The sequence below is a fragment of the Gorilla gorilla genome, chromosome 15 (genome assembly GCF_029281585.2).
Source record: "Gorilla gorilla gorilla isolate KB3781 chromosome 15, NHGRI_mGorGor1-v2.1_pri, whole genome shotgun sequence".
NCBI lineage: Eukaryota > Metazoa > Chordata > Mammalia > Primates > Hominidae > Gorilla > Gorilla gorilla.
The window spans coordinates 123354982-123379233 of record NC_073239.2 but is presented as its reverse complement, the minus strand read 5'-3'; the positions used below and the strand labels follow the sequence as shown (position 1 = coordinate 123379233).

Below are 24252 nucleotides of genomic sequence, written 5' to 3'. Positions count from 1 at the left end.
GAGATTAATGATCATCTCGTCTGTCTGTGTGTTTATTTATCTATGGATATCCTGTGTATAAAGGATGAGCAAGTCCTATTTATAACATCTAACCTTTTCAGGTGTTGAGTTGCCAGTGTATGATGGAAGTAGCGTTATTAAAGGAACGCAGCTTGTTCACATTGTGTTAAAATTCATAAAAAGCCTGTCTTCTGAAAAGGACCCTTGGGCCCTCCCTCCGCAGCCTCCGGCGCCAGCTGCAGGAAGACCTGGCCAGGGGAAGACCGGCGGCATGAGCTACTGGTGGCTGTGGGGAAGGCGGGGGAGCCCAGGCCTCCGCAGGCGCGCCGCAGGCTCCCCACAGGCTCCCCACAGGCTCGCGCGGCTCTGGTCGCTGGGCGCGGCGCGGGCCGCATGGGGGCGCCTGCTGGGAGCGAGTAGGCGCCATCCTGGCTGGCCGGCTCCAGGAGGACGCTCTGGGCCTGCGCAGATGCAGTTCTGGAGGATGGGCGCGGGCGCTGGGGGCGCCTGCTGGGAGCGAGTAGGCGCCATCCTGGCTGGCCGGCTCCAGGAGGACGCTCTGGGCCTGCGCAGATGCAGTTCTGGAGGATGGGCGCGGGCGCTGGGGGCGCCTGCTGGGAGCGAGGAGGCGCCATCCTGGCTCGCCTGCTCCGGGAGGACGCTCTGGGCCTGCGCAGATGCAGTTCTCCAGGAGGGGCGCGGGCCGCGTGGGGGCGCCTGCTGGGAGCGAGGAGGCGCCATCCTGGCTCGCCTGCTCCGGGAGGACGCTCTGGGCCTGCGCAGATGCAGTTCTCCAGGATGGGCGCAGGCGCTGGGGGCCGCGCTCCTTGGGCTGCTGCGCCTCCACTGAGCCGCCTGGGTGTGAGGACCTCGCGCCGGCGCCTCCGGGAAGGACGCGGAGCCGCCGCGGCCGAGCCCAGGGCTGCAGCTGCTGCCCGACGCCCGCGGGAAGGCCCTTCCGTCACCGCCCGCGGGTTCAAACTTGGAGCGGCTGCTGCCAGCTGAGGCGCCAGCGGCGTCGGGAGCTCCTCAGAGTCAGTGTTTTGTACTGGATTCGGCATGTCGTCTGAAAACTCGGGAATTTGTCACTGACATGGTGACAGGAGGTGAGAAGTTTTTTTAGACGTTGCCTTCGCTGGCCGGGCGCGGGGCTCAGGCCTGGAATCCCAGCGCTTTGGGAGGCCGAGGCGGGCGGATCGCTTGAGCTCCGGAGGTGGAGAAGCTGCCTTCGTGGTAACTGTGGTCTTAAGTTCAGCTGAGTACGAAAAATGGCTTTTCCTTGAATTAGCTGCTTTTGTGATTTCTCTCAGGCTCATCTTCGTCAGTTAAAAATCCAGTGGTAGGTGTAGCTTAGAGACGGGAAATTTTTGGTTTTGTTTTGGCTACACTTAAGTCTTGGAAATTATTTTACGTTCCAGTGTGAGCAAATCCAGAAGGATGTCAGATTAAACACCGAATTTAACAAATTCAGCCGGGCACGGTGGCTCACGCCTGTAATCCCAGCACTTTGAGAGGCCGAGGCGGGTGGATCATGAGGTCAGGAGTTTGAGAACAGCCTGACCAACATAGTGAAACTCCGTCTCTACTAAAAATACAAAAATTAGCCGGGCGGGGTTGTGCGCGCCTGTAATCCCAGCTACTCAGGAGGCTGAGGCAGGAGAATCGCCGAGATTGCGCCACTGCACTCAGCCTGGGCGACAGAGCGAGACTTCGTCTCAAAAAAACAAAAAAAAAATCAATCATTGGAATACTGTTGTTCATTACAATTAATGAACGTTTGATACACGCATAAACGAACTAAATTCACAAGTACATATAAGTAAAATAAGCAAAAAAAAAAAACTCCATCCTGTATGATGACACTTTTATACATTCTACAGAATAGAAACTAAAGTGACATGAAGGTTGGGAGTTGAATGGAGAAAAGGTGAGAGAAAAGAGGGAGGAAGAAGGAGTTGCAAGAGAACAAGAGAAAATATTGAGGGTAATTGATCTGTTTTCTATCTTAATGGTGATGGTTAGATCAATAATTTCCAAATTGTACATTTTGTGTGTTAATTATAATTTTATATTATTCAAGCTATTACAAATAAATACCTGTATAAATTTCTTAGGGACGGTGTAAGGGAGATGGATAAATCACATAAAAAGTCAGATATTTCTGAATGTACAATGAATAACCCTTAGCTCTATCTCTATTTTTTGGTAATTCTAAAATGCAGCAGGTTTTTAAAATGTTTTTATTACAAGAAGGGTTTCTTCAAACCACACCAGGTGTGTGTAACTCTGGGCTAAAGTTGGTTAAGGGAGCAGTGGGATCCGGTGGAGAGGAGCACAGGCCTCGATCCTGGAGCCCATTCTTGTCACATGTGAGCTCCAGGACACATCTCATAGCTCCCTGATGATTCTGGGATTACATTCTCATCTGTAAATGGAGGACCAATGGGCATCTGCCTCTAACAATGTATTTTCATGTGTTAAGATAATGTATGCTAAGTGTTTACTATAGCACAATCTTTTAATAAGAAATTACATTTTTTTCCAAATACTATCATTGTCTTCAAGCCCCACCACCCACCAGAAAACTTCATCTGCTCTGTGCCCTGCCCTGTCCTCAGACATCCAGCCCAAGAGACTTTTATATAGTAGGAGATAGGCAAATAGTTCCCTCCCTCTGCTGATGATGAAAACCAGCCCAGCCTTGACCCTGCAGCTCTGGGAGACGAGCTCAAGTGCCAGGATTACCAAGTGTTTTCACTTGGTGATCAGAACTTAACACGGAGGATTCACCATGTTGTTTGGGCTGAGCTGGGCTTTCCTTGTTACTATTTTAAGAGGTGATACGTGAAGAACTACAGATATTGTTCGTGAGTGGATATTAGAGAAACAGTGGATATGTGTGGCAGTTTCTGACCAGGATGTCTCTGTGTTTACAGGTGTGCAGTATGAGGTGCAGCTGGTAGAGTCTGGGGGAGACTTGGTACAGCTGTGGCGGGTTGGGGGTGTCCTGAGACTCTCTTGTGCAGCCTGCGGATTCATCTTGAGAAGCAGTGACGTGAACTGGGTCCACCGGGCTTCAAGAAAGGGGCTGGAATGGGTCTCATACATTAGTGCTAGTGGTGGTAGCCTATACTATGCAGACACTGAAGGGTAGATTCACCATCTCTAGAGACAATGGCAAGAACATGCTGTACTTGCAAATGAACTGTCTGAGAGATGAGGACTCGGCTGTGTGAGAGACATGATGAGGGGAAATCAGTATGAGCCCAGCCAGAAACCTCCCTGCAGGAACCCTGGGGTGGGGGGAAATCAGCTGCAGGGGGCACTCAGGACCCACTGATCAGAATCAACCCCAGAGGGAGGTGCACATGGAGATTAGGGGCTGGATTCCTTCCAGGATGTGGGACTTCAACTTCTGACAGTTTCCCCAGGGAACCGCTCTAAGTTTAGAATTCCGTGCTTACCAATGTCATCTCTACGTATTTAAAAAAGATCATTTTAATGTGAGGAACTAACTATTCTCACATGCACAAAATGCAGATTCACACTCACAGAGATGAAAAGTCCTCAACTGTGGTCACTAGGATCAGAGTCCTGAGGAATCTCAGGCGTTCCTGGTGAGTCTTCTCCAGTCAGACCCAGGACAGACACCTCAGTGAGATTCCATGACTAGAACAGGCTTTATGGATTTTAAAAAAATAGACTGAGCCAGGGTCAGTGTCATGTAAGAACCTCACAGGTTTCACATCTGACCCTTCTCCTGACACTAAAGTGTGCAAATCAGCATCAACACTGATCTGGTGCTTCTTTTGCTCCCAATCTATGTTCTTTCTTGAGTTGTTCCTTTTTCATTTGCTTTTCCTGCTCCCTGAAAAAAGAAAGATGTTGTCTCTGTGGTCTAAATTCCAGGGCTCAAGCCCTTTTCTTGGAGCTCAGGTGGGTCTCAGGTTGTGGCTCCTGCAGCCACGCTGGGGAGGCTGATGGGACTTTCTTCTCTCCCATTGCTCAGGGCCCTCCACTATATTGTGTGGAGACTCATCTCAGAATAGATGTGGCCAGTGGGAGCTGAAGGGGACAAGCTTGTTTGGTCAAAATGAGATACAAATATGGAATTCACCCTGTGCTGTACAAACTGTCACAGAGTCACTTTCTTAAACAATAGTGTTAGAAAGAACTTGAGAAAGTTGTCAGAATCAAAATTGGGTCACTTGTGTTAAAACTCTGCTGAATGAAGCTGGGAAAGGCCGTGACGGAATGTTCTCATGCGCATATCCCTGAACTATCGTAAATAGACTCTTAAAACCACAATCTTGCACAAAGGTGCCCACAACCTTAAAAGAATTACTTCTCTGAGTAATCTTCCCAGCAACTCTCTGTGTAAGACTGGACTGATGCCACCCTTGTTATTGATTCTTCTATCCCGGAGAAGTTGTCTCAAAACAGCTTATGCAACCCTCCTCATTTTTCTTTAAACCTTTATCTTTCTTTACCTGCCTGAGTGAACCCATGCATGTTCCCATTGCAATGTCCATCTTCAAATAATTATCATTTTACTTTAGAGTCTCTTTTTGTCTGTTATTCAGATTTGACAAGCTGCAGATGGACACATCACGTTTCTGTAAGACTTAGGGGATGACAGATTTGAGGCATGGCTGGGGAAGTACAATGTCCATAAGATTGACCCTCAATAAGTGCAGGCTGTAAGTCTCAGAGCTGAAGCTGCTGAATCACCATAGAATTTCATCTTTAGTTCTGCTCTGATGGAATCAGGCCCACCTGTGTAATGAATGACACTCTACCTAACCTAGAGTCAACTGATGACAGGTTAAATATCTAGACAGTAAATTTGCAACACCACTTAGATTAGTATTTGAATAACTACAAAGTATAGCCGAGCCAAGTATATCGTAAAGCAGACTATTATACATGGAGAATCTTTAACATGACATCTACAATTCTTAATTTTTTTTACGTATAAAACTGATGGTTTTACAATCAGGCTGTCATGATTTTGCTAATGAGTTGTAGAAGTTACATGTATGTTTTAAGTATTAACAGTTTTTTCAGATGCCTTGTTTGCAACTATATTCTTCCATTCTGTAGATTTGGAATTTTTTCCATGCTTTGCAAAATCTTTATATTTTGATGTAGTTCCAGTCCTTCAGTTCTGCTTTTGTTGTCTGTGCTTTTAATCTTAAATTTAGGAAATCATTGCTAACCTTTTGGTGAGAGAGAATTTTACAATTGCAGGCTATACATTTAACTGTTTAACCCATCTAGAGTTGATTTTTTGTGTTTATTCTAACCTAATATTCTTAACTCTTTGCAAGTGAAAACCCAGTTTGTTTAACACCCTCTTTGGGGGAGAGTATGATTTAGCCATTGTGTAGAAAATGTTATAAATCACTTTGCCTTCATATTGGTTCTCAACTTGAAAATGAGTTTGCCATCAATACGTGGGTTTATTTCTGAGCTCTCTATATGTATTTATGCCAATACCATCCTGTTTTGATTATGTTTGTAATTAATTTTGAAGTCTGAGAGTAAAATGCCTCCAAGTTTATTCTTGCCCTTTTGCAGATATTAGACAAAATATTTTTAACATTTCGCCATGAAGTATGATAACAGCTATGCCTTTTCATAATGAATTTTATTGTGTTTAGGTTATTTTCTTGTATTTCTATTTTGGGTAGAGTTTTTATGGTGAAACCTTGAATTTTTTAATGTTATTTTCTGTCTGAGAAGTTAATGGGACCTTCTTCTTCGTATTTAATTTGGCATACCAAATGTATTGATTTGAGGATTTTGAATCATCTGTGCATCTCAAAAATAAATTTGAGTTGGTCATGGTGTATGATCCTTCTAAAGTCCTGTAGAACTTAGTTGACTATTATTTGGTGTGTGGAGGGGGCTCAATTATGTCTACTAGGAATATTGGTCTGTAGTTTACTTTTTTGTGACCTTGTCTATTACTGAAAATACGGTAATTTGGGCCTTATAGAAAGACTGGAAGGTTGGCATCTCACCAATTTTTGAAAAAGTTAGAGAATGGTTGGCATTACTTCTTTAAATGTTGAGAGTCCTTTTTTTACTTAACATGTGACCTATCATGGAGAATATTTAGTCTTTGCTTCGGAAGCATACATATTACACTGCTCTTGGTTGGAAGGTTCTGTAGATGTCTATTAGGTCAATTTGTTCAATAGTGTTGTTCAAGTCCACTGTCTTCTTAAGAATTCTCTTAATGATGTTCTATCCATTATTGAAAGTGAGGTGCTAAAGTCTTCTCCTAATTTTTATTATTTTCTATTTATCTCTCCATATCTCTTAAAGTTTGCTTAATGCAGTTATTTTTGTACAAATATGTAAAAAATAAATGAAATAATTGCTAAGTAATTTTAATGGCAAAATCATATAATAAGAAATTATATTTTCCCAAATGCTGTCATTGACACTAAGCTCCTCCAGGAATCTCACGTCTGCTCTGGACACGGCTCTCCTGGTGTCCCACCCCAGAGCTTGCTATAGAGGAGGAGACATGCAAATAGGGCCCTCACTGTCCTGATGAAAACCAGCCTTGCCTGCGTCTACGGGAGAAGAGCCCCAGTCCAGAAGTACCAGGAGTTTCCATCTGGTGGTCAGGTATCTGAACACAGAGGACTCACTATGGAGTTTGGGCTGAGCTGGGTTTTCCTTGTTGCTAATGTAAAAGGTGACTCATGGAGAACTAGAGATATTGAGTGTGAGTGGACACAAGTGAGAGAAACAGTGGATATGTGTGGCAGGTTCTGGCCAGGGTGTCTGTGTGTTTGCAGGTGTCCAGTGTGAGGTGCTTCTGGTGGAGTCTTTGGGAGGCTTGTTATAGCCTGGGAGTCCCTGAGACTTTCTTTTGCGCCTCTGGATTCACCTTTAGTACCTTTATTAGGTACTGGATGAGCTGGGTCCATCAGTCTCCCGGGAGAGGGCTGGAGTAGGTCTCATTTATGAGTTGTTGTGTAGGTAGCACAAGCTATGCAGACTCTGTGAAGGGTCGATTCACCCTCTCCAGAGATGATGCCAAGAAATCACTGTATCTGCAAATGAACAGCGTCGGAGCCGAGGATAGGTCTGTGTATTACTGTGGTGGCATTGTGTGCATCCCTTGTTTAGGTACATGCAGAGATGCTGCTTTGGTGTGTTCAGGGGCTCCTGTTTTGGGGACACCAATTTTGGAGTTTGCAGTATCCTTGAGTCCAGTACGTTCATGGTGGCATTGGGTCTGGGGTGTGCAGTGGCAGTGAGTCCAGGATACATGCAGCTGATGCCATATCTTGTGAGAACAAGAACAACCTACAAAACGATCCTATTAATAAATAGGCAAATGACTTGAATACACATTTTTCAAAAAATACATACAAATGACATATAGATATATAAAATGTTAAATATGAGTAATAATTTTAAAAATTCAAATGTAATCTACAATAAATTATCACCCCATACCTGTTAGAATAGCTATTTTTAAAGAAGATGAAAGATAACCAGTATTGGGGTTGAAGTGGAGTAAAGGGAGCCTATATATATTGTTATGGAAAATGTCAATTAGTACAGACATTATGGAGAATACTATGGAGGTTCCTCAAAAAATAAAAATAGAACTACCATAGTTTCCAACAACCCCACTACCGGCTATGTATCCACAGGAAGTGCAATCAGTATGTCAAAGAGACATCTGCGCCCCCACGTTCATTGCAGGAATATTTATGATAGCAATGATGTGGGAACATCCTAAATTACCATAAATGGATGAATTACTGAAGAAAATGCAGTATGTACCCAATGGAGTAATGTTCATCCTAAAATAAGAAGGGAATCCTGCATTTGCAACAGCAGGCATGACTCTAGAGGACCATATGTGAAGTTCCACAGGCAGGCGCAGAAGACAAGTAATTCGCGATTTCACTGTAGTTTGTTTAAATGGTAGACTCACAGAAGTAGAGTGTTGGTTACCAGGGGCTGGAGGGGTAGACTGGAAAAGGCGAGATTTTGGTCAAAGGGTGAAATGTTCCAGTTAGACAGAAGGAGAAAGTTACAGTGTTCTAATGCACAAGATGGAAAACATGGCTAATAATGCATTATATATTTCAAAATGGCTAAAAATGCAAATGTTAAAAATTTTCTCACTAAGAAATGATACAGGCTGGGCGCGGTGGCTCACGCCTGTAATCCCAGCACTTTGGGAGGCTGAGGTGGGTGAATCACAAGGTTTGGAGTTCAAGACCAGCCTGGCCAGATGGCAAAACCCTGTCTCCACTAAAAACTCAAAAAGTAGCCAGGTGTGGTGGCACGCGGCTGTAATCCCAGCTACTCAGGAGGCTGATGCAGGAGAATTGCTTGAACCCGGGAGACAGAAGTTGCAGTGAGCTGAGATCATGCCACTGCACTCCAGCCTGGGCGACAGTGAGACTCCAACTCAAAAAAAAAAAAATGAATGAAATGATAGATGTGTGAGGTGATGGATATGTCAAATAGCTTGATTAAAAGTTCCATAATATATACATGTATCATAGCATGTGTGAGGTGACCTGTATGAAGGTGAGGTGACCTGGGGGCTGTGTAAGATTACCTGGGGGGTATGTGTGAGGTGAACACGGCACATATGAGGTGACCAGAGACACATGTGAGGGGACATGGGAGATATGTCGGGTAAGCCAGGGGGATTTATGAGGTGACACAGAGCAAGTGTGAGGTGACCTGGATGCATGTAAGGTGATTTGGGGCACATGTGAGGTGACGTGGGGGATATGTGTGAGCTGACCTCGGGTGAGTATGAGGTGATCCAGGATGGATGTGAGGTGACCTGGGTGTGTGTGAGGTGACTTGGGCACATGTCAGGTGACATCGGGGGTTGGTGGTGACGTGGGTGTGTGTGAGGTGACCTAAGGAGGTATGAGGTCACCTGGGGCATCTGTGGGGACCTGGAAATGTGTGAGGTGGGTACATGTGAAGTCACCTAAGGCACGTGTGAGGTGACCTGTGGAATGTGTATGGTGACCTGGGACCGTTTGAGGTGACATGGGGCATGTGTGAGGTGACATGGGGCATGTGTGCAGTGACCTGGGTGCATGTGAGGTGACCTGGTGCATGTGTTAGGTTACCTGGGGGATGTGTGAGGTGAACAGGGGCAGGTGTGAAGTGCCTGAGGAATGTGTGAGGTGAACTGGTGCATGTATGTGGTGACCTGGGGGATTTACGAGGTGACCTGCGGGATGTGTGAGGTGACCTTGGGTGAGCGTGAGGTGACCTGACGTATGTATGAGGTGACCAGGGTGTGTCTGAGGTGATGTGGGGTATGTGTGCGGTGACCTGGGAAATGTTTGAGGTGACACTGGGGATGTGTGAGGTGACTCAGGGCACATGTGAGGTGAAATTGGGGATGCGTGAGGTGATTCAGGGCATATGTGAGGTGACCTTGGGGATGTGTGAGGTCACCTTGGGTGAGTGTGTGGTCATCTGGGATATTTCCCAACTTCGTAAGGAAAGCCTGCAACAATATATGGCATTAGAAGCTTCACACTCTAGCACCGTTAATGCGTACATCCTCAAGGAACCCTAAATGTTTTGAGGTTAGCTTAAATGCCATGGAGCGACACCTGCCCCAGGCACACTCATATATGCATCCTGGGTCTCCCTGCCAAGCTATATCTCCTCAAATTTTCAGTTTATGTTTGCTCTGTGACATCAACTCTGATATGTTCAAGTGTTTTTTTTTCTTTATTTGTAGTTGTTCAGGTTTGCTGTTTCACTCTCATTACTCTGGGCTCAGTCCTCTCCTTGGGTGTCCCACTTCAGAGCTTGCTATGAAATAGGAGACATGCAAATAGGGCCCCCCCTTTCCTGATAAAAAGCAGCCCAGTCCTGACCCTGCAGCCCTGGGAGAGAAGCACCAGCCCTGGGATTCTCAGGTGTTTCCACTTTGTCATCAGCAACAAACAAATTACCATGGAATTTGGGCTGAGCTGGGTTTTTCTTGCTGCTATTTTAAAAGGTGATTCATGAAGAACTAAGGATATTGAGTGTGAGTGGACATGAGTGAGAGAAACAGTGGGTATGTGTGGCAGTTTCTGACCAGGGTGTCTCTGTGTTTGCAGGTGTCCAGTGTGAGGTGCAGCTGGTGGAGTCTGGGGGAGGCTTGGTACAGCCTGGGGGGGGGTCCCTGAGACTCTCCTGTGCAGCCTCTGGATTCACCTTCAGTAACAGTGACATGAACTGGGTCCACCAGGCTCCAGGAAAGGGGCTGGAGTGGGTATCGGGTGTTAGTTGGAATGGCAGTAGGACGCACTATGCAGACTCTGTGAAGGGCCGATTCATCATCTCCAGAGACAATTCCAGGAACTCCCTGTATCAGCAAACGAATAGCCTGAGGGCCGAGGACATGGCTGTGTATTACTGTGTGAGAAACCCTGTGAGAGGACAGAAGTGTGAGCCCAGACACAAACCTCCTGCAGGAATGTTGGGGGAAATCAGCTGCAGGGGGCGCTCAGGACCCACTCATCAGAGTCAACCCCAGAGCAGGTGCACATGGAGGCTGGGGTTTGTTTCCTGTCAGGATTTGGGACTTCCTCTGCTTCTGACAGTATCTCTAGGGAAACTCTTTAATTTTAGATTTCTGTGCCCACCAATGTCATCTCTACATTTTTTAAATCATTGTAATATGAGGACTCATTCTCACATGCACAATATGTATATTGTCACCTACGGGAATGAAAACTCCTCAACCATGGTCACCAGCATCAGAGTCGTGAGGAAGCTCAGGGATGCCTGGTGAGTCTTCTCCAGTCAGACTCAGGACAGTAACCTCAATGGGATTCCCTTGTGAGAACTCACACACTTTCATGAGAACAGCACCAGGAGTTGGTTCTAAACCATTCATGAAAGACCCACTCCATGACCCAGTCACCTCCCACCAGGTCACCCCTTCACAATTGAGGATTATAATACAACATGAGATTTGGGGCAGGACACAGATCCAAACCATATCAGATACACATTGTGAAATGCTCATGATGGTCAGGGTAATTTGTATTTCTGTCACCTCACAGCGCTACCATTTTATTATTTTTTTTAATTTACTGCATGAGTGAGTGTTTGATGAGAACACCTAAGATCTACCCTTTCAGCAACAATCATTTTTACAATACAGTATTAACTATAGGACCATTGCTGTACGTTAGATCTCCAGAACTCATCCAACCTGCACAACTGAAAGTCTGTACAATTTAACACACATCACCCGATTTCCCTCTCCTCCCGGGTCCTGAGACCCACTATTCTACTCTCTGCTTTCAAGAGCTTGAATATTTTAGATCCCACATGTAAATGAGATCCTGCAGCATTTGTCTTTCTGCATCTGGCTTATTCCACTCAGCATCATGTCCTCCAGGTCCATCCGTGTTGTTGCAAATGTCAGAATTTCCCTCTTTACAAAGCCAAATAAAATACAGATGTATGTATACACATTTTCTTTATACATTCATCCATTTACAGTCATTAAATTATTTTACAAATCTACACTATTATTAATAATCTTGCAATGAACATGTCTTTGGCAAAGTAATTTTATTTCCTTTGCATATATAACAAGAAGTGGGATCACCAGATTATATGATAGCTTTATTTTCAACTTATCGAGTAACCAATCCTACCACAGGATATTTCCCTTTCCCCCACATTCTTGCCAACATTTGTCATCTGTTACATTTCTGATAATAGCCATATTAACTAGTGTGAGTTGATATCGCATTGTGCTTCTCATTTGAATTCCTCTGATAATTAGGAATGTTGAGAACTTTTTCGTTTTCTGTTTGCCATGCATGTATCTTCTGAAAAAAATTATCCAGGTTTTTGCCCTTTTTTATCAGTTCATTTGTTATTTGCTATTGAGGTGTATGGGTTATTTATACATTTGGATAGAACTTCTTGTCAGATCCATAATTGCACATAGTTTTTCCTGTGCTTTGTTATTAAATTCAACGAAATCAGTTCCGAATTAATGACAGGAATTTTTTTTGCTCCATGTCATTTATGAGTTTATGGCTCAGGTATTATGTCCATTTTTAGTTGATTTTTTTTTTTTTTTTGGAGACGGAGTCTTGCTCTGTAGCCCAGGCTGGAGTGCAGTGGCGCGATCTCGGCTCACTGCAAGCTCCGCCTCCCGAGTTCACGCCATTCTCCTGCCTCAGCCTCCCGAGTAGCTGGGACTACAGGTGCCGGCCACCGCGCCTAGTTAATTTTTTTTTGTATTTTTAGTAGAGACGGGGTTTCACTGTGGTCTCCATCTGCTGACCTCGTGATCCTACCGCCTCGGCCTCCCAAAGTGCTGGGATTACAGGCGTGGCCACCGCGCGCGGCCTATTAGTTGATTTTTTATATGGAGTTAGAGAAGGCCTAATTTTATTTCTTTTGCATATGAATGCCAATTTTACACCATTATTGAAAAGACTGTCCTTTCTCTACTGTGTGCTCTTGGCACACAAAATCAGGAGAGACATAATGACAGAAAAAAATATCAGATGAATATTCCTGATGAACATAGACCTGAAAGTCCTCAACAAAATACCATCAAATTGAATCCAGAAACACTTTAAAATGTGATACATCATGTCAAGTGGGCTTTACCCCTGGGATGCAAGGCTCGTTCAATATCCACAGTAACTCTGATTCACAATGTAAACAGAATAAAAGCAAAAAGCGTATGATTATGTCAGTAGATGCTGAGAAAGCTTCCGATAGGATCTAACATCTACTCATGATAAAAACCCTCAACAGACTAGACATCAGAGAAACATACTTCAGAATAAGAGCCATCTACAACAAACCCACAGTTAACATCATACTAAATGAGCCAATTAAAACACTTGTCTTTATAAATTACCCAGTCTCAGGTGTTTCTTTACAGTGCGAGAATGGACTAAGACAGCATCCAAATAGGAAAGGAAGTCAATCCGTCCGTCTTCACTGATGATATAATTCTATATCTAGAAAATCCTAAAAACTCTGCCAAAATAATTCTAGAATAAACAACTTTAGTAAAGTGTCAGTATACAAAATCAATGGACAAAAATTACCAGCATTTCTATAAGCCAACCACATCCGAGCTGAGAGTATAATCAAGAACACAATCCTATCCAACTTACAGTATCCACAAAGAAAATGAAATGCCCGGGAATACAGATAACAAGGTGAAAGATCCCTACAAGAAGAACTATAAAACACAGCAGAAATAAATCATAAATGATACAAATAAATGGGAAACATTTCATGCTCATGGATTGGAAGAATCAATATTGTAAACATTGTCATAATGCCCAAAGGAATTCACAGATTCAATGCTATTTACATAAAACTATCATCATCATTCTTCACAGAATTAGAAAAAAATCTATTCTAAAATTTATATGGAACCAAAAAAGACCCTGAATAGCCAAAGCAATCCTAAGGAAAAAGAATAATGCCAGAGGCATCGTGATACTGACCTTAAACTACACCATAACGTCTTGCTAACAAAAACAGCCTGTACTGGTACGAGGCTGCAGAAAAAAAAATAGATCAAAATAGAAGAGAGAAATAAGGTTGCACACCTGCAACCCTTTGATCTTTGACAAAGCTGACAAAAACAAGCAATGGAAAAAAAAACCTCTGTATTCAGTAAATGGTTCTGGGATAACTGGATTCTGGCAGGTATGCAGAATGCAAGAGTGAAGGAGCTTGTGCAGCTTCTACCTAGATTTCAGATGTGTAGAGAGCCCTGCATGCCCAGGAAGAAGCCTGCTGCAGGAGTGGATCCACCACAGAAAGCCTCTACTAGAGCAGTGCCAAAGATGGGGAGAGATGGAGTTGGAGCCCCCATTCAGAGTCCCCACTAGGGCACTTCATAGTAAAGTTGTGGGAATGTGGCCACAACCCTCAAGACCCCAGAATGGTAGAGCTATGGGCAGCTTGCACCCTCAGCCTAGAAAAGCTTCCAGCACTTGACTCTCACTTGTGAAGGCAGCCCCGTGGTCTGTGCCTGGCAAAGCTATAGGGGTTGGCTGCCGGAGGTTTTGGGGACCCAATCCTTGTTCCAGTGTGCCCTGGTTGAAGTACATAAAGTCAAGAGAGATTATTTTGTAGCGTTAGGATTTAATATCTGCAGTGCTGGGTTTTATATGTGTGTGGGGCCTGTTGGTTGTTCCTTTGGCCAATTTATCCCTTTAGGATTGGAATTATTTACCCAATGCCTGCATCATCATTGCACCTGGCAAGTAAACAACTTTTATTTTTTAAATTTGCAAGCTCACAGGTGGAGGGACATGGCCTTAAGACTCAGATGAGACTTTGAAAATTTGAGTTGGAGGTTGATGAAGTTAAGATTTTGGGAACTATTGAAAAAAGGCGATTATATTTTGCAATGTAAGAAGAATATGAGAACTTTGGGTCCGAGAGTGCAATGATATAATTTAGGGGTTTTCCCCTCCAAATATCATGGTGAAATGCGACCCACAATGTTGGAGGTGGGGCCAACTGGGTGGTTTTGGGTCATGGGGAAAGATTTTTCAGGACTGGCTTGGCATCCACCCCATGGTAATTAGTGAATTCTTGCTGTATTAGCTACTGTGAGATCTGATTGTTCAAAAGGGTCTTGCAATCCTGCTACCCTCTCATGTAACCCCTCCTCACAATATGACACAGCCTTCTCCCCCTTTGCCTTCCACCATGACTGTAAGCTTCCTAAGGCCCTCACAAGAAGCAGATGCTGGTGCCATGCTTCTCACACAACCTGCAGATCTGTAAGCCAAATAAGCCTCTTGTCTTTGTAAATCACTTGGCCTCAGGTATTAATTTATAGCAGTGTAAAATAGACTAATACACTGCCCAAAGCAATATACAGAGTCCATGCAATTTCTATCAAGTAACTAATTAATTATGTATTTTTAAAAATCCTAAAATTTATATAGAACCGAAAAACAGTCTGAATAGCAAAAGCAGTCCTAACCAAAAAGAACAAAGCTGGAAGTACCACATTCCCTGACTTCAAATTACACAACACAAATATAATAAGAAAGGCAGCATGGTAGTGGTAGAAAAAAAATCAAGAGCCCAGACATATAGCCAAATATCTACAACCAACAGTTCTTTGACAAAACTGACAAAAATATACACTGGAGAAACAACCCTCTCTTCAATAAGTAGTGCTGGGAGAATTAGATAGCCTTATGTAGAAGAATAAAATGAGACTTCTATATCATCATAGACACAAATTAACTGTGAATATGGATTCAATGTTTAAATTTATAAACTCATAAAAATACTTGAAAAAATCTAAAAAAAATCCTCTGGACATTGGCCTAAGCAAATAAAATATGACTAAGACTTCAAAAGCAAATGCAATGAAAACAAAATTAGACAAACAGGATTAACTGAACCAAAGATCATCTACACATCAAAAGAAATAACCAATATGGTGAACAGACAACCTGTGAATGGTAAAAAAAAATGTGCAGTCTATTCATCAAATATATAGAATCTACAAGTAACTCAAATAAGTCAACTAGAAATAACTTCATTAAAGAGTGAGCAAAAACAAGATATTTCTCAAAAGAAGACATAGAAGTGTTCAACAGAAATAAGAAAACATGCTCAGCATCACAAATCTTCTGATAAATGTAAATTACAGACAACATGATATAGCATCTTCCACCAGTCAGAATGGCTATTAAAAATAAAACATGTTTGCAGAGAAGCATAATGCTTTTTATATGCTTGATGAGAATACAAATTGGTACAACCTCTATGAAAAACAATACAGAAATTTCTCAAAGAACTAAAATTAGACTTACCATTTGACCCAGTAATCCCTCCTGGTGGGTATGTTTCTCCCAAAAGGAAACTTTTATATAAGAAAAAGTCACCTGCATTCCTATTTTTATTGCAACACTATTTTCAATAGAAAAGTTAAGTAATCTCTCTAAGTGTCAATCAGTGGATGATTAGATAAAATATGATAGATGTAAATCATGGAATACTATGCAGCCATAAAAAATGAAATTGTGTCTTTCACAGCAACATGAATAGAGTTGAAGGACATTATCCTAAATAAAATCACTTAAATTCTCTTTTATAATTGGAAAGTAAACAATGGGTACACATGTACATAGAGAAAAACAATAGACACTGGGTACTGCAAAAGAAGGCAAGGTGAGGGGAAAGTGAGGGTTAAAAAATCAGCTATTGGCTCCAATGTTCACTATGGGGTAACAGTTACATTAGAAGCACAAACCTCACCTTTATGAAATATATTCATGTTACAACTCTGCACATGTACACCCTGATTCTATGAAAATAAAAACAGAAATAAAACATGAACAGAATTGTTAGACTGCTAGCTAGATTGACCAACAAACAAGAAAAATGCAAAAGTAGCAATTCTTTGTTTTGTAACCCTTTCTCATTTTCTGGTACTATAAGAAATTGTAGACTATCGTCCTATATTCTTTTCTGAAGTGCTACCGTTAGCCATTTCTCAAAGAAATTCTGGTTCCTTTTTTCTTCTTTTTTCTTATAATTTTTTTAGACAGAGTCTGCAACGTCCACCTCCCAAGTTCAAGCGATTCTCCTGTCTCAGCCTCCCAAGTAGCTGGGATTACAGAGGTGCAACACCACACCTGCTAATTTTTGTATTTTTAGTAGAGATGAGGTTTTGCTATGTTGGCCAGGCTGGTCTTGAACTCCTGACCTCAAATGATCTGCCCACCTCAGTCTCCTTAAGTGTTGGAATTATGGGTGTGAGCCACTGCACCCAGCCGCTGGTTCCTTTTACAGAAGAATAGTATTAAAAACTCATATCTTGATTCTTGATGTATTTTTTGTTAATGTGCAGTAATTTCTTGTAGAACATCTCAAGTAATAAATACAGGAAGTATGTGTTGTGTATTAACCCATATATATGTATACCCACATCTAAACGGTTTTTATGTTCCTATATTATGCTAAACTTGCAAATCCACTGAGATACCCTAAGTTAATACCACATGAATGATTTTCACCTTCCTTCTATGCCTTTCCCTAACCTAGCACTCCAACCGTGGGGAACCCCCTCCCACCACACACCATCCATTCCCTTTGTAGTCCATTTCCAGGATTCCTGTAGAGTGGAACCCGATTGTGTAAGTTGTGCTCTTTTGTGGAACATCATCAAGTGGAGTCCAGTGCTGACGTGCAGTTTCTTTTTTCTTTAATCTTATGGACTACATTATTTCTGAACCTACTTAGTACCTCTTTTGATTTCATACATTTGTATAATGGCATAAGATATTTTCTATATAGTCTGCATTCCATCCTGGAATTCCTAATCACCTATTTTTTTTAAATTTCTTGTGAATTAAGATTGTATTAGTCAGTGTCCCCTAGAGGGACAGAACAAGTAGGATACACATAAACACACACACACACACACACACACACACACGGAGTTTATTAAGGAGTATTAACTCACACTATCAGAAGGTCCACAATAAGCCATTTGCAAGCTGAGAAGCAAACAAGCCAGTCCAAGTCCCAAAGCTGAAGAACTTGGAATCCGATGTTTGAGACGAGGAAGCATCCAGCAGAGGAGAAAGATGTAGGCTGGAAGGCGAAGCCAGTCTAATCTTTTCATGTTCTTGTGTTTACTTTTTATTCTGGCCACACTTGGCAGCTGATTAGATTGTGCCACCCAGATTAAGGGTGTGTCTGCCTTTTTCAGCCCACTGGCTCAAAGGTTAATCTCCTTTGGCGGCACCGACACAGACACACCCAGGATCAGTACTCTGCACCCTTCAGTGAGACCAAGTTGGCACTCAGTATTTAGCATTACAAGTCCACCCTTTGTCAACTTGAACCCATACACATCTCCTGAGATTATACATAATCTTCAAATAAAGACAAGAATCAAGTCATAATTTTGCCTAACAATACAATTATTCTTCGTACAACTGGAAACACACCAATCCCCAATCCAAATGGTACTACATATGCTCCACTCCCTCAAGGACACAGCCAGGATCATCTGATGACTTGGTGTCTAGATGGCTTAAGCACTTTTAATTTTACCTCCAGTGTTAGACTCCACTTTATCAATGCAGACGTAGCAGAATATTTTAAGACATTGATATGCTGAAAAATTCAACAGTACGTAAAAGTTGCCTTCCCACCACAGCCAGTGGTTACTACTGAATAAGGAACTGCCATCCTCTAGGGAGAAGCTATAATGGATGGGGTGCACTGTTAGTGGTTATGGAAATCGATCCATCGTGGCAAATGGCAGCATCTTTCTTTGATAACATTAAATTATATTCTATTGTGCATATATACCACATTGTCTTTATTCATTTGTCTATCTACTGACAGTTTGTTTCCATATCTTTGCTGTTATTAATAGTGTTTCAATAAACATAGGATGCAGATATCTTTACAAGGTGGTAATTTCATCTCCTTTGGATATACTCCCAGAAACAGGATTCCTGGTCATACAATATTTCTGGCTTTAATTCATTTAGGAGGCTTTATACTGCTTTCCATAATTGTGAAAATGTAGAATGGTATAGCCATTATGAAAAACAGTTTCAGTTTTGAGGTATGATCCGTAAACAAATAATGTTTGTTATGGCTCTCAATGAGAGTTTCTACTAAATATGATGGAAGGTCAGGAAGGTCTCTCACCTTAAAGCAGGGATGGATTATGCCTCTTATTTCCTAAAAGCAAAAGATTGGAAGCATGCATGATGGAGGTGGTTGGCAGGTTTCAGGATGATCTCATAAGAGGAGAATCTGTTGGATAAAACTGTTGGGTTTTCAGTCATAGACACACCTACACTCAATATGAAATGATGAAATCAAGTGAGGATCTAGAATGTGTTCGGTTGAAGCAACAGCATATTCTCAAAGGCACCTATTCCTCCATCACAAGGGTGATGAACTTTTGAAACCAGTAAAGTGTGAGAGCACAGTAAGTGATAAAGTTATCACATTTACATGAAGTTTGTTTAATGTGCCAAGGGCTTGCACAGATTAATCATAAATAAACACAATGTATTTTAGCATACATAGATGTCTAGAGAATAATCTTCTTAGAGAAACTTCTTCAGGTTACAGAAATCTGTGTAAGTTGTAGATCTAATGGAGAAGTGTCTCTTTATGAATACTGGTCTGTTTTTGAAGTATGCAAAGCTGATCTCTTTCGGAGTAGGCTTGCGATTGTGTTGATTTCTTAATTGCTTCTTGAGTTGTAACAAAAGAACCAAAAAAATGACTAACCGGAGTTTCATGGCTGCGTTGATAAAAATTTTTCATAAGCTTTCTGTCAGTTATTTGAGATCAGATTTCCTGATTTTTTTCTCCAATAGATACGTGTTCACAAGATCTCAGGAAACCACCTCTCAGGTGCTTTAGTTTAAAAGACGAGCTTCCTACAAAAAGAAGCTTCTGTCTAACCATGACAAGTTCATTTCATCTGCAAACCATCAAGTTTGAGACCTCATTGTCAAGAATCATAAAAACTTTAACTCCAATGTACTGAAAATCATAAATCTCGAATTTAATGTTGATAGGCATTGACAAAATGGTTCATTCTTGGATGCGTCCTGTGTTGCTGGCTCAACATATCAGTTAACTGAGAATCCTCACTTAGCTCCCTCTGTTTGTAGCACTGAGTTGATTGTCAATCTTCAGAGTCATCCATTGAAGGAGAGTCCTGAGGTTCATGGGATTCTTGTAGACACTCAGAGGAACAAAAGAAAGAAACAGAATTGAGGGCTGCCAGCCATTTCCACATCACTAGGAATAATTACCATCTAAGTATAAAGGTCTGCATCATTCAGAACACCCTGCATGACAGGCTGATGCAAAAAATCCAACCCTACAGAGGCTCCACAGCAACCCTTACAGTTCTTTCAGGGAAGAAATAATCTCCAAGTTAAGTGAGTCAGTAAAGCTGCTCTGAGCTACAGTAAACATTGGATTGGGCCCGATTTGTCTGAGTTCAGTGTAATTATTATACTCAGCTGCTGCCCCAATATAGACAGAGGATGGATAATTTAAATGAGCCTGGCTATGTGGTTTGTTGTATATCTGAACTAAATAAACATAAAGGGCATGTCTGGACTAGCGTGAGGGTGAGGGATCCTGGGAGCCCCAGCCCCCCCATACTCTATCTCCCTTCCTCCAGGAACCTCTAGGTTCTCAGGGTGAGAATCCACAAGATCCATTCATGGCTCTATTACCAGGAGACCAAAATCTCTGGCCTTGTTCATACAGACAAACAGGCGAAGGACATTTTTAGATCCTTATCTATGTGGCGAAAGGCAATCTATCCCCATTACAAGCCTTACCAGCAACCTTCCTTTGTCATGAAAATGGGTAAAATTAGCCAATAGGAGTACATTTAAGAAAATTTTCCTGTGATGTTCCAGCCAGAAAACAGCAAAAATCAGCTTCACACCTGGAGACTTCTTGCATCGGTCACAGCCCAGAGAAAGAAGATCACCACAGCATTAAAATGCAACTGTAAGAACATGTAATGCTTCCATGTTCCACACATTACGTCTCACCAGTTTAGTCAATATGGATTAAATATGAGAGTGTGGCAATTCGCAGACTCTATCTGAGGAGGAAAATCGGATAAAAAATGTTATGAAAAATAGAGCAATTTGAAACCTCTGACTTCAGCAACTTCACCACTAATGAAATGATTTAACCCTCATTGGCCTCAAATTTAGTTTTCATGGGGCATCTGCAGGGTTCCAGAGTGAGACCAGGTGAATTCAATGTGCATGCACTTCCCAAGTGTCCACTTGTATTGTTTTCTTCTGTTTACAGAAAGTAGACACATATTCAGTCTTAGTACCAGTGTAGGGAGCGCTTTCCATGAGATGGATACCAGAAAAAAATGCAAACATGGGATCCGTTAATATAAAAATTAGCCACTATGTATATATATGTATGTGTGTGTGTGTGTGTGTGTGTGTGTACACACACGCGTGCATGTGTGAGTTGAATAGCAGAGTTGGAGTGGGTTTCTATCCACATGTACCTGCACCTGCAGGTATTCTCAGGTGCCATAATCAACTGTAGGACCCTAAAGGAAATAAGAGTCTCCCCTCAACCCCTGAAGAGTGTTTGGGTTCGCCGTGTGTCCAATGATTCTGTGCCTCTTGAGCTCCAGGAAAGGGCTCCCTGGTGATGCATGAGATCTTTTCTTGGAGTCTCTCTGCAGAGTTCACTGGGTTTCCTAAAGGCAATTCACTATTTCAAAAGATGGTGTGAGGAGCATGTGGTGTCCGTAAAGGAGAATTCTGAGCCAGGGCACAGCCACTTTATACTGAGCTGGATACACTGGTAGGAATATACTCTGTCAGCTCAGATAGAAACCTCCCTGCATGGTTGGGGCTGGGCTGCAGGGGGCGCTCCGGATACACCCAGCACAGGCTCCCGCCCCAGAGCAGGTGCACAGGAGGCAGGGCAGAGGTTCCTCCCAGGGCCTGGGACTTCCTTTAAAAATATCTAAAATAAGTATTTCACAAAGACTGTTGAAGTTTGTATAAATATCTATTCAATTGTGAGCATTTATCAAACTGGATGTTGTAATGAGAACCACTTTTGCAATGGGGATTTCAAACTCTGCTGGAGGTCAGGAAGAGATCCTTTCTTATAAATAAATGCAATTTTTGGATAAACACAGTCATTCCCTAAATAACGCATTCACATATTATGGTCTAGAAATGATGCAAGTTGACCCTGAGACAGTCAAATGTGGTTTCAAAGTGAGGTGCTGTCCTTGAGGAGCTTGTTCTCCAGTGGGGGAAGCTCTGTCAACACAGAGTTCAGGGATGTGTAGGGGACACATGGCGTCTAACAGGATTACGGCTTGAACCCTCAGCTTCTACAATTGTGTCATCCATGTGTCTGTTTCTCATACTGGGTCAGGAATTGGGCTATTAAATAGCATCCTTCATGAATATGCAAATAACTGAGGTGAATGTAGTATCTCCGTTCCCTGAGAGCCTCACCCAACAACCACACCCCTCCTCTGGAGAAGCCCCTAGATCACAGCTCCTCACCATGGACTGGACCTGAAGGATCCTCTTCTTGGTGGCAGCAGCAACAGGTAAGGGGCTCCCCAGTCTCAGGGCTGAGGAAGAAACCAGGCCAGTCATGTGAGACTTCACCCACTCCTGTGTCCTCTCCACAGGTGCCCACTCCCTGCAGCTGGTGCAGTCTGGGCCTGAGGTGAAGAAGCCTGGGGCTTCAGTGAAGGTCTCCTATAAGTCTTCTGGTTACACCTTCACCACCTATGGTATGAATTGGGTATGATAGACCCCTGGACAGGGCCTTGAGTGGATGGGATGGATCATCACCTACACTGGGAACCCAACGTATACCCACGGCTTCACAGGATGGTTTGTCTTCTCCATGGACACGTCTGTCAGCACGGCGTATCTTCAGATCAGCAGCCTAAAGGCTGAGGACACGGCCGAGTATTACTGTGCGAAGTACACAGTGTGGAAACCCACATCCCGAGAGTTTCAGAGAGCCTGAGGAAGGAGGCAGCTGTGCTGAGCTGAGGCAGTGGTACAGCAGTTTTCTTAACTTCCATAGTATCTCATTTTGCATTGAGTTCCGCTTTAATATTAGCCAAGAATATGGGATAGACGGGTGCTCCTAAGAGATCCTTAACTTGCCCATTTTGATGGGTTTTCCCAAAGACGTGAGAAGCCACTTTTTTCGCAAAGCATCCCAAAGCCATGCCCTGCTCCAGAAACACGTGTACCCATTTCCTGGTCTTTGGTTAACTGACAAACTCTCATCAGCGCACCTGGGCTAATTTCACATCAGGTAGAAATATGTGCTTTAAAGCAAGGCTAACGTTGTAATAGCAATTCCTGCTTAATAACCTTCAGCATCGTTGTGTGCTCCATCAACTAATTACGTTAGTTCAAGGTTCTCAGTGGGAGTTTCTAATAAATATAAGGGATGTATACAAGTTCCCCTAATTAAAACAATTGTGAAGACAACCTCAGTGTTCAACCATATTTCAACCCTTCACCACAAAGGAACTTTATCTCTCCTGGAAGTTGGGTTCATTTTCAAATTAGTTTTTTTTATTTTAATATCTCAAGATTATTGTATGTGACTATTTTAGCAGAAAGTGAATTATGGGAACTTGAACTAACCAACTGAAAATACATTCAGAACTAATTAAACAAGATGCCAGAATGTGATTGGCTGCAGGCATTTTAAATTCAACAGGTTATGTAACCAGGCTTTAAATTTGCACATCTTCCTGTTACCTTCGCGGCACAGTCAACTCCCATTATGTAAGAAATGGTGAGTGCATTCCCAAGGGTCTTGCACAGTTCTAAAAATAGACTTGATGAAGTGAGGAGTTGATTGTTTAAATTCCCCTCTGAAGAAGCAGCATCAACCCAACAAACCACTCTCTTCCCTCTGTGACTAGAGCTATGTCGCAGGCCACATGGACCTAAATCCTTGATGGAGATTACAGGACTACGTAAATTGGACTGATCGTTTTTATGCTATTAAATTAATAGGTGAGTCTGCACTCCAGCCTGGGCAACAGAATAATCTTGTCTGTAAAATACAAAAGAAGGATAAATTGATACTGACTTTGACATTTCGGATAATAATATTTTCATAAACCGAATTTAATTATACCCACATTGTTACCTACATCTTCACTGAAAAGTTCCTAGTTATGTTCAGTTCCATCAACACTCCACGTGTTCAAATCTGGACATCCAAGAGAGTCTAGAGAATAAAACGCAATGAGGGCAGTGAAACTTGTGTATATTCAGCACCTCTTAACTCAGGAGGACTCAATACACCCTGCAACACTCTGCTTTTCTGAATGGCTCACAATGACTCCGGCTCACTCTCCAACCTCCTCAAACATCTGGCCTCTGTTTGCCCTAAGTTCACTGTCTGCTCTTAGTCTATATTCTGAAGTCTTTGTAGAGGTGAAAATGAGCTGTCAGATGGATCTTCCTTCTCACTGCAACGTGGAATTTGCTATTTCACTTAATGACCACTCTTTCCATAATGGTTGATTTCTTTTGGCCTGTTCATTACTGGTGATTTTCAAGGGAATCTCAGTTGAATCTTTACTGTTTTGCATTTTGTCTCCATGACAATGTTGGGAAGTTTTTCCTCTAGCAGCATAACATGATCTAGTGACCTGAC

At 42.5% G+C, this 24252-nt stretch overlaps 1 protein-coding gene and 1 pseudogene across 2 annotated transcripts in view; both read left to right on the top strand.

Moving 5' to 3' along the window:
• Positions 1–600: 600 nt before the first annotated feature.
• LOC109023154 (Ig heavy chain Mem5-like) overlaps positions 601–24252 on the top strand; it is a 42712-nt gene continuing 19060 nt past the window's right edge. Inside the window, exon 1 of one of the 2 annotated variants that reach the window (XM_063698330.1) lies at positions 601–1106. In XM_063698330.1, the coding sequence (XP_063554400.1) occupies positions 1094–1106 (13 nt within the window). In that variant the 5' untranslated portion in view covers positions 601–1093. The remainder of the gene's footprint in view (positions 1107–24252) is intronic. The other variant, XM_063698329.1, reaches the window with a different exon arrangement.
• Positions 22114–22590, top strand: LOC134757203 (immunoglobulin heavy variable 7-4-1-like; annotated as a pseudogene).